The sequence below is a fragment of the Ictidomys tridecemlineatus genome, chromosome 2 (genome assembly GCF_052094955.1).
Source record: "Ictidomys tridecemlineatus isolate mIctTri1 chromosome 2, mIctTri1.hap1, whole genome shotgun sequence".
NCBI classification, from domain to species: domain Eukaryota; kingdom Metazoa; phylum Chordata; class Mammalia; order Rodentia; family Sciuridae; genus Ictidomys; species Ictidomys tridecemlineatus.
Genome location: NC_135478.1, coordinates 230,211,649 through 230,228,140, shown reverse-complemented (window position 1 = coordinate 230,228,140; position 16,492 = coordinate 230,211,649). Strand labels below are relative to the sequence as shown.

Sequence of the window (16,492 nt, the reverse complement as noted above, 5' to 3'; positions counted from 1 at the left end):
GAGTGTAACAATACTGTGAAGTTTCTGAGGCCCTCCTAGACATAGCAGCCTAAGCATTCAGAATTATGTGAAGGAAGAGCAATTGTTGATAGTAAAGAGAAGTCCTCATAGTCCTCTTATCTTCAGGAGGCTTCTCACTTTTTAAGGTCGGCCATAGGGCCCTTCTCCTTCCTTGATGATATTTTGTCCTTGTATTGTTTGAGGGTATTTCAGTGAGGTGTTCTAACATCTGATGAATATCTTAGCTCAATATATGCAGGAGTAGAGTTGATAGGAAGCGTCCCCTTGGAGTTGGCTGTCTCCTAATTCTGACTCTGGATGGAAAAAGGACTGTAGAGTAGGCATATATGTTGTCCTGCTGGCAATTAATGGTAGTGATAAGGGCTCATCATGCTTTTCATTACTTTGCAGACAGAATCACACCCAGAACCCTAAAAATCTCATGTGTTACATGCCATAAATCCTGCACTCTTTCAGGCTTTGTAATATTCTTATGCTCTCAAGAAAGATATTAAGTTTATAGATTTTTAGTACTTCTGTAAACTAGTTGACTCTGAGTTAAACAATGAAATTTCTGATTATGTATAGTCCTGTTATGTCTTCCCTAAAGTTTTTGAAGATAAAAAAATTTGCTATATTACATTTAATCAATACACTTATCTCTTCTTATTAGTTTAACTAAAAGTTCATGAATATGATAGTTAATTGATTTCATGTGCATGGATGATTTTGTCTCATTTAACCATAAAAAGAAAATAAAATTTAAAAAGGGAAATACAACTGTCACATCCTTATACTGGATTAAGTCAGAGTAATACAGAGTAACACTCATTTCTTACTGTAGCAGCTACCCTTAGTATTTCATTGAAAAGTTATAAGTTATACCAAATAATTTTGATGGCTTATACTGTAGCAGCCTTTTTGTAAGTGTAATATTGTTAATTTATTCTTTTTTTAGAGGGAGGAGAGAGAGAGAGAGAATTTTTTAATATTTATTTTTCAGTTTTTGGCGGACACAACATTTCTTTATTTATACATGGTGCTGAGGATCGAACCCAGCGCCCTGAGCATGCCAGGCGAGCGCGTTACTGCTTGAGCGACATCCCCAGCCCATAGTTTATTCTTTTTTATATAGCTGAAAATCAGATTTCTTTTTGCAAAATTTTTTTTTTCTTTCAAACTGAAAGCATTTCCTATGAAATCAGGAGCAAGACAAAATGTCCACTCTGACCTCTTCTATTCAATATAGTTCCAAAACTCTAGCCAGAGCAATCAGGCAAGACAAGAAAATTAAAAGGATACAAATAGGAAAAGAAGTCAAACTGTCTCTGTTTGCTGATGACATGATCTTTAAGACTCAAGGAACTCCACCAAGGAACTCCACTCTCCATTGTAGAGCTAATAAATGAATTTGGAAAAGCAGCTGGATACAACATCAACACTCATAGTTAATTACTTCAACTGTGATTCTGTTGAGAAAGAAACGAGGTAAACCACTTCTTTCACAATAACATCAAAAACAAAAACCAAACAATGAGAATTAATCTAAGAAAGGAGGTAAAAGCTTTCTAAAATGAAAATTATAGAACTCTGAAGAAAGAAACTGAAGAAGACCTTAGAAGCTATAAAGCCCTCCTATGTTCCTGGATAGGCAGAATTAATATTGTCAAGATGGACATGCTACCCAAAACAATATACAGATCCAATGCAATCCCCATCAATATACCAATGACATTCTTCACAGACTAGAAAAAAAACAGTCCTTAAATTCATTTGGAAGAGGGCTGGGGATGTGGCTTAAGCGATAGCGCGCTCACCTGGCATGTGTGCGGCCCGGGTTCGATCCTCAGCACCACACAAATAAAAATGTTGTATCCGCCGAAAACTAAAAAATAAATATATATATAAAAAAATTCTCTCTCTATCTCTCTCTCTCTCTCTCTTTAAAAAAAAATTCATTTGGAAGAATAAGAGCCGGAGGCATCACAGTAACTGATTTCAAATTATACTACAGAGCTATAGTAATAAAAATAGCATGGTATTAGTATCAAAATAGACATGGAGACTAGTGGTATAAAATAGAGGACACGATTCAAATCCACATACTTACAGCATCTGATACTTGACAAAGGTGCCAAAGTATGTGTTGGAGAAGAGATAGCTTTTTAAATAAGTGATGCTGGGAAAACTGGATATCCATAATTAGAAGAATGAAATTAGATTCCTATCTCATCCTGCACAAAAGTCAAATTAAAATGGATCAAAGAATTAGGAATTAGACCAGAAACTTTGAACTGCCAGAAGAAAACAGGAATAATACTCTTGCACATTGATTTGGGCACTGACTTCCTTAATAAGACCCCTAAAGCTCAAGAAATAAAACCAAGGTCAATAAGTGGGATGCTATCATATTAAAAATCTTCTGAAGGAAATGGATTAATAGCATGAAGAGAGAGCCTACAGAAAGGGAGAAACTCTTTGCCAGCTCTTCCCCTGACAGAGTTAATATCCAGCATATATAAAGAACTCAAAAAACACATGCCCCCCCCAAAAAAACCCCAAAAAACACATGCCAATCAATAAATGAGCACATGAACCCAACAGACATTCTCAAAAGAAGAAACACAATGGCCTACAAATATATGAAAAAATATTCAACACTCTAATAATCAGAGAATTGCAAATCAAAAGTGCAGTAAGATTTCATCTCATTAACTAGAATGGCAGTTATCAAGAACACAAATAATAAGTGCTGCAGATGTGGTGGGGAAAAAGGTATACATTGTTGGTAGGACTGCAGATTAGTATTTGGAAAGCAATATGGAGATTCCTCATAGTACTAGAAATGGAACCACCATATGATTCAGCTATCTCACTCCTAGATCAGCATACTATAATGATACAGCCAACTTCAGTATTTATGCAACACCATTCATAGTAGCCAAATTACGTAATCCACCCAGTTTTCATCCATAGATGAATGGATCAAAAAATGTGGTATATATACACAATGGAGTTTTACTGAGCCACAAAGAAGAATGGAATTATGGCATTTGCTGGTAAATGGATGGAAATGAACAACATCACACTAGGGAAATAAGCCAGCCTCAGAAACCAGGGATTGAATGTTTTCTCTCTAATGTAGAAGCTAGAGCAAAACAAGGGAAAGAAGGTAGTGAGGGGAATCAGATTTCATAAAGATATAGGAGGATAAGTAGAACAAGGAGATAAGGAGGGTGGGAAGTGCAGGAAAAGGGAGGAAATATGGAATGAATTTAACAATCATGTTGTATACACATACAAGCATACCATAAGAAATTTCACCTTTATGTATATGTAGAAAGTACCAATCCAAAAAAAAGTAAATAAAGAAAAAAGTGAAATGAAGGTCAGAAGGGTAGAGGAAGAATAGAGAGTAGAGACTAGGGGGAGGAAGAAGGGGAGGGAAAGGCAGAGGAATGGGATTGAAATAAAATTTTGTGTGTGTATGATTTTATCGAAATGAACTAGCTATACCATGTGTAATTATATTGCTCTAACAAAAAAATATTGACCAATTTGAAATAAATTTTGGAGCAGTTTATATGGTTCTACTACAGAGAGAGTGGTGTTTGTTTCTTGTCTAAATGTTTCTGGCCTGAGAGCTAAGGCATGTGTCTGCATTTCTTCCTGATGTTCTTGTAGAGATGTGATACTGGAGCGTCTCTTGGGTGGGTGTGGAGGCAGGGGAAGAGGGGGGATGTTCTGGGGTTGAACAGTAGAGTCAGAAGGACTTGGTGTTTGGATGAAAGCTCATCAATGGGGTGCAGGAAAGTAGGTGACAGGGATATTTCACAAATGTTGGCATAAACAAAGTGGATAATGATACTGTTGAGGTACATTTCATTGAAGGAGGAGCAGATACAGGGAATAAAATGATGAGTTGATTCTAGAAATAAGTTTAGGGTACCTGTGTGTATCTTAGGAAAGATTGCAGTTGGTTTTTATGGGCCTTGGTCACAGTGGTAAGATTTGGTCTAAAAACATACAATTCAGGGTTGTTGGCTACAGGAGGAGTCAGAGCATATAAGGAAAGAACAGTGTATCAGTGAACCATCTTCCCCAGATTTAGTTGAGCTGCTACTGCTTCAGGATCAGTGTTCAGGAAAGGGCAAGCCCCTTGTAACTTTGATGCATGCCACTGTTTCAGAAACTCTAATAATCGCTTGTGAAGAGATAACCATCTGGGATTGAGCTATGGGAGGAAAGAGACCCAAAGTGTCTTCTTTTATAGGATCAAAGAAAACCATACAGAAGCAGGGTAGAGGAGGAAAGCCGAGGGGGTCACAGGCCACTGTGCCGTATCCTACTGAGGTAGAGATAAAGTCAGCTATAGTCGGAAGAAAGAAGAGGATGGATCACAAAGGAAGGAAAATGCTTTAAAAACCATGATGGGAATTGTTAAAACCAGCCAAAAGCCAGTGTTAAGGTAGCCAAGTAACACTGAGGCCCACTTTAGAATGTTGTAACCAAGGTTTCTGATGGTTTTGTGAATCTCTTTCACAGGGTTGAGAATTCAAGGAGTAAGTCAGTCAAGGAATTGTTTAAGCTGGCCTGGTGGAAGTCAGTGGGGCAAGGACTACTAGAACATCATTGAGACTGGATTGTCATGAAAGTGCACTGCTAGTTCACAGTGCAGGCAAGTGAAACAGCACTGATGGGAGGATTGGAGAGGCAGGGAAGAAGAAATTATGACCACGAGCACCTGGGCCAGGTCAGCGGTCTGAAACTGGAGAACAGTGGGAAGTTGTGAACTGAGAGCAGTTTCGAAGTTGAAGATGTTAGGCATTATTAGCACATTTGCGGGCAGCTATGGTAGAATGGAGGTTAAGTTAGTTGGACCCAAGCTTGTACTATACTTATTAGGGTAGAGGACATTATGGCAGCCACTTAGGAGCTAGGTGGCTTCTTAGTCATGAAGGAAGATGGGGTTGCTTCTTATAGGTTTGTAGGTGGCAGAGACAAGGAGAAGAAGATGATAAGATGGTAGTTGAGGGTAGTAAAACATTGATTTGGAAATAGAAGTGATAATTATCAGAAGTGATAATGTGAAGCATGTGTTAACTATTACATTGTGTTGACTGAGTACCAGATACTGTGCTAAGCATGTTGCACATACTAATTTATCTGATCTTTCTAGCAGCCCTGTGAGGTGAGGGTGCTTTTCATATCCCCCTCTTCACAGGAGGAAACTGAGGCACAAAGAGATATAGTAATTTGCAGGGTTATATGCTAAGTGGCCGAAATGTAGTAATTTGCAGGGTTATATGCTAAGTGGCAGAAGCAATACTTGAACCCAGCGGTCAATTCAATTGCTAGAATAGAGGCTTTAACCAGCTTACTGTACTGTCTAGCTTACAAACTGAACTAGGAAAATTTTAAGTTGTGTTTTGGGTGACAAACTTGAGGAATTTAACCTTTATAAGAAAAAAATTGAAATATTAGTTGTTTTAAAAATTATTTAGTCATATATACTCACTATAGACAATTTGGAAAAATAGAAAAGCATAAAAATGTATAAGAAAAACAACTCTCCAAAATTGTAACCCTAGAGATAAAGACTGTTAGTATAATACTGATTACAATTGCTTGCTCTGAATGTACTTTTAAAGACTGAGGTCTGCAGACTTTATTCCACATGGTGGAATTGTGTTATGAACATTTCTCATAGTTTAAGACATAGCTTCTTACTCTGCAGAAGTGTCATAATTCATTCAGTCTTTTATAGTTGGATGTGTAGGTTCAGTTTGTGTGTATATATGCTTATCTTTAATATCTGAAAAAATTGTTTATGAAACTTTTCATACTATTTTTGGAATAAAATTAGCATGGAATTTCTGTTATTTGGAAGTTTCAAATATACTCATCTGTAAAACAATCATGCTAACAGCTTTTACTAAAAAAAATTTTTTGCCAATATTTTTAGTTTCTTCAAAGGATAATGTTCTTTTGTTTTTTCTCTCTCTTCTGCTTGAATCAGTTTTAACAACATATATTTCCTAGAATTAGACCCTACCCATCTCATCCTATTTCTCAATTCACTGACAAGAGAATTGTTATTTGGTATTCTTTTGAAAATGTATTCTGTATCTTGTTTGTATTTTTTCTCATTCCTACTGTTTTGTTCTTTTATTTTCTTAATTGTTCTAGCCAGATAGTTATCTAAATCCTTTTTAAAGAGCCATCTTTTAATTTTCTTACTATTTTGCTTTTTTTCCCCTGTTAATTACTACATTTAATTTCTTCCTTTATCGTGTCTTATTTAGTTTTTTTTAGGTTTTGCGAATTTTCTTTCTTAATATTTATTTTTTAGTTTACCTAAAAACTAAAAAATAAATATTAAATAAAAAGTTTTAGGTGGACAAAATATCTTTATTTTTCATTTTTATGTGGTGCTGAGGAACAAACCCAGGGCCTTGCTAGGCAAGCGCTCTACCACTGAGCCACAACTCCAGCCCAGGTTTTGTAAATTTTGAGCACTTTATTTCCTTAATAATAAAACTTATTTGAATGTCTGAATACAAATTTTCTTTGCCCTATGAGGTTTTTTTTTTTTTTTTTTTGTACTGGGGATTGAACTCTGGGGCATTTGGCCCCTGAGCAACATCCCCAACCCTATTCCGTATTTTATTTAGAGGCAGAGTCTCATTGTGTTACTTAGAACTTTGCTTTAGCAGAGGCTGCTTTGGACTTGCTATCTGCCTGCATCAGCCTCCTTAGCCACTGGGATTACAGGCATGTGCCACCATGCATGGCTTTCACTGATTTTTTTTAGTATGGTTTTATTATAGATATGGCTTATACAGCTGATATTTTTTTAACCTAATCTGCCTATATAGTTATAGTGGGTATATTTGGTTTTTACGTTTTCTGTGTCAGTATTTTTTTAATATATTTTGTTGTTAATATTTTGCTAAACTTGTTTTCTGCTTTTTACTATGTTGATTGTTCTTTTCTATAAAATCTTAGTAATATTGCTTTTGATACCAGGTCCTAGTACTGTAACTTTTTTTAAAAAAAAAATTATTTTTTAGAAGTAGTTGAACACAATACCTTTATTTATTTATTTATTTTTTATATGTGGTGCTGAGGATTGAACCCAGGGCCTCGCATGTGCTGGAGTAGCGTTCTCCGCTGAGCCACAACCCCAGCCCAGTACTGTGACTTTGATATTAGTAAGATTAGTGTTAATCTTAAATGTTTAATAGCATTATTTCAATTTCTCTATTACCAGAATAAAGAGGGACATAATTTAAATGACTTCTATTTAAAATGGAGGTTTTCTTGAATTCTTTTTCTCCTTGTATCTAAACATCAAGTTGTTGGTAAGATGACTAGAATTATCATCATTAAATCACTTCTTTCAAAAAATTTTTTTTTGTCATTGCGTTTTAGTGTGTAACCAAACAGGTAATTATTTATATTTGTCTCTATTTAAATTTTTTTTTCATCATTTACCAGCAGTTCTGTGTAGCCATTTCCCAGGCCCAGGTAGAAGGGTGCCCTGGGCCACTACAGTCAGCAGAGCCATAGAAGTTTGAGGCCCTCCTGCCTGCAGTCCCCTTCATACTCCCGTGGGTATGTGTGATTTCCCTTCCCCTCAGGACGGAGAGATTGCCACTTTAGCCCACCTGTCCTTTTTTGTGTGGCATTTGAGTTGGGGTAGGGTGTGAGGGACGATGGAGCTTGGAGAAGGCCATGGCCTGCCCCGTTAAGCAAGGAACCTTTATCCCTAGTGACCTTATGACTGCTTGTGGCCAAACCAAATTCCTAATGTCTTCAGGTGACACAAAGCTCTGTGGCCTCATTCTTGGCACCATTTACCATTTACTTCTTCATTCAGCATCATGCCTGTGAGATCTCTAAGCTGGTATTGCTGGCCTTACTGTTCCAGTCAGGGTGACGTCCATCCTGCTAGTCATGGCACTCATGGGTTTGTCCACATTCTTTCTATGGCACAGCCTTCTGATGTGCACCAGCAGTAGGTGCATGGACATCTTTGTCAGCTTGCCCACTGTTTGGGATCTTTGCTAGATCTTTTCATATTCCTTAACCCAACTTGGATGGGTGCTTGTTCTTTTTTTTCTATAATGCCCAAACTGACAAGTCCTGTGAAGGCTCTGAGACTATCCTGCATGGGAGCTGATAGCCTGCCAGGTTTGTGGATGTTGGCTGGAGATTTGAGATTTCTGGGTCAGAGACAGAGGGCTTTATCATGCACCGCACAGTAAGGGCAAAAATTTCCTGAGGAGGTTCCTCTTACCCTGAGCCCCACAGCTAGGTAGAGGCTGCCTGCCCCACTGTGGGCGTGGGTCACAGCTGAGGAGACCCAGGCTTGGGGAGCCCACAGCATTCATTATGGGCTGCAAGCAAGCCTGTCTGACCTGTGATTGGAGGTCACGTCTATTGTCCTGGACAGTAAACAGGTCTGTCCTCTGCTTCAGAGGCCACAGTCCAGATGGAAGGCTGAGTGCTATTATACTCATCCTAAGAAGGCAGTCCAGAATAAGACTGTCTCTGCCTCTGTCAGGTGTCGAGAAATGGCAGAGACTGAGGAGAGGTGCCTCCTGACTGAGGGGTGTGTTTGAAGAAAACAAGTGGAATTGCTTACAAATATTTCTTACCTGACAGCCAGAGAAGTTTGTAAGTCTTATTGTGATTGGCTTCCCAAAATTTATTATCATGACGCTTATACTTATGTTATTATAATTTTTTAACATAATTGTAATTTTTAAAACTTATTTATTTGTTTTATTAGTTATACATGACAGTACAATGACTTTGATATATCATACATTTGAATCAGATGGGATATAATTTCTCATTTTCCTGAGTGTACAGGTTGCAGAATCATATTGGTCATGCAGTCACCTATATACACACAGTAATAATAATGTCTGTTTCATTCTACTATCTTTCCTATTCCCCCATCCCCTCCCCTCCCCTCCCATCACTTCTCTCTACCTAATTTTATGATTTTTTGAATATTAAGTTTCAGACAGGTCGTAGGAGCCCTACTGTATTATAATCCAACAATATTAAACTGTTTAGCTCAGATATCCTGACTCTTAAAACCCATGAGTTACATGTTTTGGGAACCCTGCGCTGGTTATCTCACATATTTCTGGGGACAGGCTGGAGGCAGAAAAGGTAGCTGGGAGGGCATGACACACACTGCCAAAGTCCTCCTCTCTCCTTACCTGTTTTGTGTATAGGCACCAGAATGTTTAATGTGTATCGACTGTTGATTAGAAGAGAGGGTGGGAGGAAAAGAAGGTGAAATCACCATTGAAAGGTGATGGTGTGTTTTGGTGTATGAAGTTGTGAAGTGGAGATTTAAAAGCTTCTCCAGTAAAGAAATGCTGTGGCTGGCCATTATGTTTGGCTGTAGCAGTTTATGACTTTTTCAGTTTCTTCTCAGGTGAACAATAGCTGCTTGGTGTTAGAGCTCATGTATTAAAATGCAGACCTGGTTGGTCCTGGCTCTCCAGCCTTCCTTAATGTGTGCGCTTCATGGGAGCTGGTGTTCACAACCCATGTAGTGTTTCAAGTCTGCCAAGGCCAACCATGTGTCAAGGCTATGATACTGTTGAGGGGTTGGCAAGAGAAAGCCACTCGCCTCAGGTTCTCACGCAGGCCTTGGACTAAGTCTCCATGGCTTTAAGACATTTCCTCTCTATATTGAATTTGTGTAACTAGGGTGCTGTGATTTAAGTGCATCCCATTTCTGCTATTGAGATAATAGAAAAGAATATTTAGGACAAAATTGAAATGAATGTATGTTTTAGGTCTTTATTTAACTTATAATATGGAGTGAAGGATGACATGATTTATTTAGAAACACATATATACTTATAATTTTGTTGTGTTAGATGTTATAGGTATAAAACAATAATATACATCTTTAAGTTTAGGTACAGAAACAATTATTTGGTGACTTTGCAGGAGTATAAAGAAGTTTCTGTGTTTGTCTTGTTTTCAAGTTTAAAAGTCTGGCCTCTGGTTTGGTCCCTAGGTCAGAATTTATTTTACATTTGAAAAATGTACGTAATGATTATTATATTCCAGCCTTGTGAATTAACACAAATTCTATCAAATATGAGAAGGGAAGTATGTGCAGTTGCCATAGTACCCTTGGAGTTTGTGGTGTTGGATTGCAGCAAGTAGTTCTGCAGCTGCACGCTAGAGGGCTCCGGAGGCCACGAGCTGCTGTGTGGGTTCTTGCAATGGGAGTTGGTGCACCATGCTCCCACCAAGCTGTGTTCCGCAGACTGGCCCTCTGCTGCAACAACTGCCTTGGAGCCCCTTGACTAGAATCATAGGCAGAAATTCATAAATTATTTTCTTTGTGAAAAGTGTTAGGAAAGTAATTATTCAAAATGGTTCCATAAAGTGTTTTCATAATTTTTTTTGTAGTTTACTCCAAGCTTGATAGTATTTACTATAATTTTGAAAACTCAGTCTATTCATTATAAACTAAGCATTTTATACATTTTATATTTTTTTAATAAATAAAAATTTAAATAAATTTAGATGTAATAAACATTATGTAAATTAACAAGGTAAATTTCATAAATATATAAATCTAATAAAAGTATTTCCTTCCTCCCAAAGGATTATATAGGCTTTTATGTGGACTGAAGCCTAATTGTTCATGAAATGAAATAAAATATTAAAATCATCTCTCTCACACATTTTCAGGGAATACGAGCCCGCATCTTGGAAACTCTGGTCATGCTGCTGCTGCTGGCATTGCTGATTCTTGGGATAGTGTGGGTGGCTTCAGCACTGATTGACAACGATGCTGCAAGCATGGAATCTTTATATGGTGCGGATTTACTTGTATTAATCAGTTTCTATAATGGAGACCATAGTTTGGGATATAATTACATATGACTTTAATAACATTTTAAATAATTCTTTGTATAGTTCACCCTTGGTGTTGATTTACAGAATTAAGAATGCTTTATATGTGTCTAAGAAATGAATGTATGTTTGTTTTATGAGTAAGAAGCCTTTTATTTTTAATTAATTGGTTTCTGTTCTTAAAATTTTAGAGAGGCTCTTTTTTTTTCCTTCCTCCAAACAGGTTTTGCAAAAGGGTTATTTTCTATCCTTCTATTTTATATTTTTTTATTCATACAATTTAGAAATTATATGGTTTAGTACACTCAAATAAGCAATTACAATGTTTATTATACTTTAAATATAGTCAGCCTATATTAAGATAAAACATCTCAATGTGCAGTATTTTGAACTTATTAAAGTTATTTACATTTTTTATAGACCTCTGGGAGTTCTACCTACCCTATTTATATTCCTGTATATCATTGATGGGATGTTTGTTACTTCTCTGTAAGTATTTTTCTGACCTGATATTGATAGGAGAGTAGTTGTTTGTATTCTGGGAAATTATCAGAAAGCTTCCTGGTGAGATTCCTTAACAATTTGGAGAATTTTTAATTATTCAAAATAAATTCGATAAACTGAAATCTTGAAATAATAATATGCTTTTTTTATTCTCTGAGGAAAGCCTTTCTGCTGGGTTGGAAAAAGAGAGAGGGAGGAACACCCCCCGACACACATTCTTATACTCTGTCTTGCTCGCTTCCTGTTCACATGTCCAGTACCCCACCCCAACCCATTCAGAGCACCAGAGTCTATTTTTAAATGGAAATGGTAGGTTAGTATGTGATGAATTTATTTCAAAACTTGTTTTGTTTTACTTGAGGCATCACATCCTATCTTAGGGATTAGTTGTTAAATGTATTTCAAAGGACTTAAGACTATAGTTGTCACTATTAAATATTCTTTTCAGGTTCTCACTTCTACCAGTACATGAAATTTAATCTGTTCTTTGCTTGGTTTTATACAATTTATTTTAAACAAAAATACTTATTGTCATCTCACTGTTAGAATCTTAAGTGTCCTGAACCTTCTCTCGCCTTAACTACCTTTCATCAGATGTCACGCTGCCCGCCCCTCACACTGCTCCTCTAGCCTCTTCATGGATGAAATGCAAGAACCTTCTGACAGAGAACTGGGAGAATCTGTTGGAGTCAAGAATTTACTTAAAACAATGCTGTTTGAGTTGTTTTAGTTTTCTGTGCTTTATCTTTCTGAGCTCTAAAGTATATATCTCTCTGTTGGTGGTCTTCTCATTTCTGCAGTGTGTACACCAGTTGGCCTTTCCCGCATGTTCACAGTAATGGGCCAGTTGCTAGTGAAGCCAGCAGTAAGTATTCTATTATAAATTATTTGGCTTATTAATTAAATATGTTTACATTTGAACTTCTTTTAGATTGTGAATTAGCCTTTAGAAATAGAGTATTTTTGTAGGTTTATCACTTAAATTTTACATTTTTTAAAATCTTTTTTTATGTTTAGAAACCATATTTGTTTTTGCTTTAAAAGTATTAATTATAGGCACTTTGGTAAAAATTTGGCTAGGCAATTTTAAGAGAAAATTTTGCAGATATTTACAGATATTCATTGCTTTATATCAAACAATTCTATTGTTTGAAAATTAACTGCATGTTTTGATTTACAAAGCAGAATGCTTTTGAAAATTTGCACATTATATATTATAATTGAATTATACTTTGCTTATTCTTTTATTTATTTCTTTTTGGTGGTACTGGGGATTCAGTCCAGAGGCACTCTACCACTGAACTACATTCCCCAGAGCTTTTTATTTTGAGAGAGCATATCTCCAAGTTGCTGAGGCTGGCATCTAACCTGTGTTCCTCCTGCCTCAACCTCCCATGATGCAGGGATTGCCCAGCTCTCTATATTCATTGAAAAATGATTTTCAATAGCAGAAAGATCAGTAGAGTACAGAGAAGGGAGCAGGAGGAGGGAGGAGGGGAGGGAAAGGAGAAGTACTGGGGATTGAATTAGAACAAATTATATTCCATGCTTTTATAATTATGTCAAAATGAACCCTAATGCTATTTATAATTAAAAAGAACCAATAAAAAATTGGAAAAAAATAAAATATTGACTCAAAAGACAATAAATACATGTCTTAAGGCCCTTAAAAATGATTTTGAATTGATAGTAATTCTGATGACCTATTCTTAAGTTTCTTCTATCTTTTACTATTTTGTCAGATATTTAATAATGAGAAAATAGTTTCTTGGCTGTAATTAGGAATTTGCCACTTAAGTTATTTTCACTGGATCGTCATTGCTGACAGATTCAACTCTAACCCCTTCGTGCTCTTGGGTTTTCCTAGCCCATTTTGATTGACCTCTCCTACCCTTCTGCAGTCTTTCTCTAGCTCCCACACGGCTCTGTGCCGCTCCCCTCCAGTCATGCCTTTGTCCCTCTTACCTACTCCAGCATCAGCCTCAGGCTCTGCCTGGTTCTGAACCTCATGTTTCTGCTCCAGGCTGAGAATCAAACTCTTTCCTCTGCACTTTTCACGTTCACCTTCTTAACTGACTAATACTACGTTATTTTAGTTATGGGTTTGTCACCCCTATCACTGTGATTCATTAAAGGAAAACCCTGAGGAAATGTTGTAGTAGATAATCATTTAGTAAATGCTTATTTAATTTTGAAAATTATAATCTCATCATTATCTTCTTTTAAAAATAAAGTCTAACTTTATATTTGCTCCATAAATGTATGCACACCCACAGCACACATGCTGTCAAATCTTAGAGAGGCTTTGTGACACTGCATTCCTATAGTTTCTCCCTGCTTCCTATAGAAAGAGGCCTAAGGTCCTCTGGTGTTCTGAAGTTCTGCTAATGCTCTTCTGGATGCTCTGGACCACCCCTGCCACTCTGACCTCACCTCTAAATGTCTGATTCTAATGAGAAGACATTGGAAATAGCCTTTAGCACCTCAAATGCTATCTAGTACCTCATGGAGCTGCAAGCTCAGCATGTAGAACCAAACTCCTTATTTCTCTCCCCTCCTCAGGCTAATTTTTCTCCCAAACCCGTCTCTTATTAATGACCTCCTCAAAGCCATATTTATATTTGCCTCTTTCTTACTCCTAACACATAATAACAGTGGTTGGTTATACAACCTATAGTGATAAGCACTGTATCGGACACAAAATTTCGTTGCCTCCTGATGATTAAACCATGAGTTAGGTGGTATTATAAATGAGAAACCCATGAGTTAGGTGGTGTTATTTTATGGCTGAACTAGCTTCAGTTCAGGGAGATGGCATGTCCTAGGTCACAGAACTGTGATGGAGTAGGTTTGAACCCAGAGGCTGGCTTCAGAGTCCATTTTGGAGCACTGTTCTGTTCCTCCTTGAGCTCCAGAGTAACATTGCTGCTTTCCTGCAGAGTGGACCTCTCCTTCTCTGTGTTTCTTGTATGGTTTCCTTTGTTGAAAGGCCTATCTTCCTCTTGTCAGTTCAGGTCACTGGGTGATGTGCTCCAGCCATCAGCCACACTGGCCAAGACTTTCGTCTCCCTAACTGGCAGTAATCTTTCTTTCTCCAACCTTTCAGAACATTTTATTTAAGCCTCGCTTTTGACATTGATTTTAATCCTATAATTACTTTTTGAATTCATTTGACCTCTTCTACCATTTGAGGTCAAAGACTATGTCTGACCCATATTTAAGCCCTCATTAGTACATAGTAGAGCAAAGGCTTTGAAGGCAGAGAGCATTTCTTGGGAAGCCAGTGTTTTTTTGGAGTATAAAATGGTGATGGTGGGAGTGTTTTTATGGTATTGTAGAAATCAAGGGTATGATGCTCATGGGCACTTGACATATGAACCTCTGTCCTGCTAATGCTGTCACTCATTCAGCACCTGTGATGGTACGTAACATTCAGTAATTTGCAAGTAAAACAAGCAGAAGTGGTCAGTTCTAATCGAAACAGTGGAAAGTGATGAAACGCTTTGATGGGAGAGAGCCTTCCTGTCAGGATCCATACAGGTATACCCCTGTCCACTTGTGTAGGCACCTCTGATTTGTTATCCAACTGGTTCTGTCAGAGGGCCACTCTGTTGCTCCCTTAGGACCATCACATCTTCTGGCATGTGCCACTTGTCTCAGGTTAAGTATTGTCTCCCTGGATAGGCCTCACTGTTGGTTATCTGGAGAAGACTTCCTCCTCTTCTTCCCATTCCTTATCCCTCATAGGACAGTCATTCATTGTCATTATTTATTTATTTGTCATTAATTCATCCTAATTATTTATTTGTTGCCCCCTTCAGGTTTAGGCTTCCTGGGGGAAGAAATGGTATGTCCACCCACTGATTAGCTTAGTTCTAGGACCTTAAGTACTTATTGAAAGACTGGGGATTTTTGGATTGCTTTACATAAATATAACATAAACTATTAAAATTCCAGGTGTGATAGGGATTGAGTGATTTAGGAATATCATATTAGGCAGCTGAAAGGGCACACAGTTTCCACTATTGCACTTTGTTCACCAACCCCTCATGATCGAGTAAGTAGTTTTGAGTTTGAATGATAGAGAACATTGATACCAGCTCTGGGTTTCTTTCATGTTTTCCCCTTTCATAGAAGGATGGTTATGTTAGCAAAGGCAGAACTGGAAGCATTAGGTTTTATCAGTTTTTAAGACAGTGCAGGTAATATGCCATACAATCAGTAATTGACGAGTGAGGTTCTTTTCTTACTATTGTATGGCTTCATAGTGAGTGGCTTATATGTAAAAACACCCATTTCTCTAGGGTTCTGTCTGTTGGATGATTTGTTTTGGTCTCAACCTATATTTTTAAAAGATTATAAGGATCAGTATATTTCTATATATGCACTTATTGGCAATGGTCATGTCCAAATGAGAGGATAAAAAATATTGACTTTATTTTTTTATATTTTTTCTACATTTTTTTGGTATATTATAGTTGTACGTAATGGTGGGATTTGTTACATATTCATACTTGCGATGTACACAATATAAAAATATAATTTGCTAATATTATTCCCAATACTAAGTCAGATGATTTTGATATCATCAGTATTCAATATTCATGGAGTGTTTTTAATGTATAGACATGACATAAATGGAAGGTTCTGCATGTTACTGTTGTAGTTTATAGACTCCTTGAACTAGAAATTCTGTCAGTAAATATAAATGGGAGGACAAATGTTGGACTAGATGATCATTCCTTCCGGCTCTAAAATAACAGCTTCGGCATGAAGATATATTTGCTATATTTAGCTTTTTGACTCTTTAAAATTCATACATTTGTTTGCCATTGAGAAAACTGCAGATGTTTTTAGTTTAAACTTTAACAATATCCAATTTATATGAATGTAGATTTTGTGAGAATAAAGTTTTGATGTGTTTATTTATACACTAAATTGTAGAAAATAAATACAGTGTCTATAAAACATGCTTAATTTATAAATAAAATAGTTTGGACATTTTATTTTGGGTTCTTAGTTATTTGAGTGAATATATTATCTGAAATAATAGACCAAGTAGCTTAAATAGTCAATAAACAAG

The 16,492-nt window shown here is 36.8% G+C and overlaps 1 protein-coding gene across 7 annotated transcripts in view; it reads left to right on the top strand.

The window, feature by feature from the left end:
• Lmbr1 (limb development membrane protein 1) overlaps window positions 1-16,492 on the top strand; it is a 169,318-nt gene that overhangs the window by 92,052 nt on the left and 60,774 nt on the right. For 6 of the 7 annotated variants that reach the window (XM_078040917.1, XM_078040914.1, XM_078040913.1 and 3 more), the window contains 3 exons: window positions 10,741-10,867; window positions 11,326-11,394; window positions 12,210-12,274. In XM_078040917.1, the coding sequence (XP_077897043.1) occupies window positions 10,741-10,867; window positions 11,326-11,394; window positions 12,210-12,274 (261 nt within the window). The remainder of the gene's footprint in view (window positions 1-10,740; window positions 10,868-11,325; window positions 11,395-12,209; window positions 12,275-16,492) is intronic. The other variant, XM_078040916.1, reaches the window with a different exon arrangement.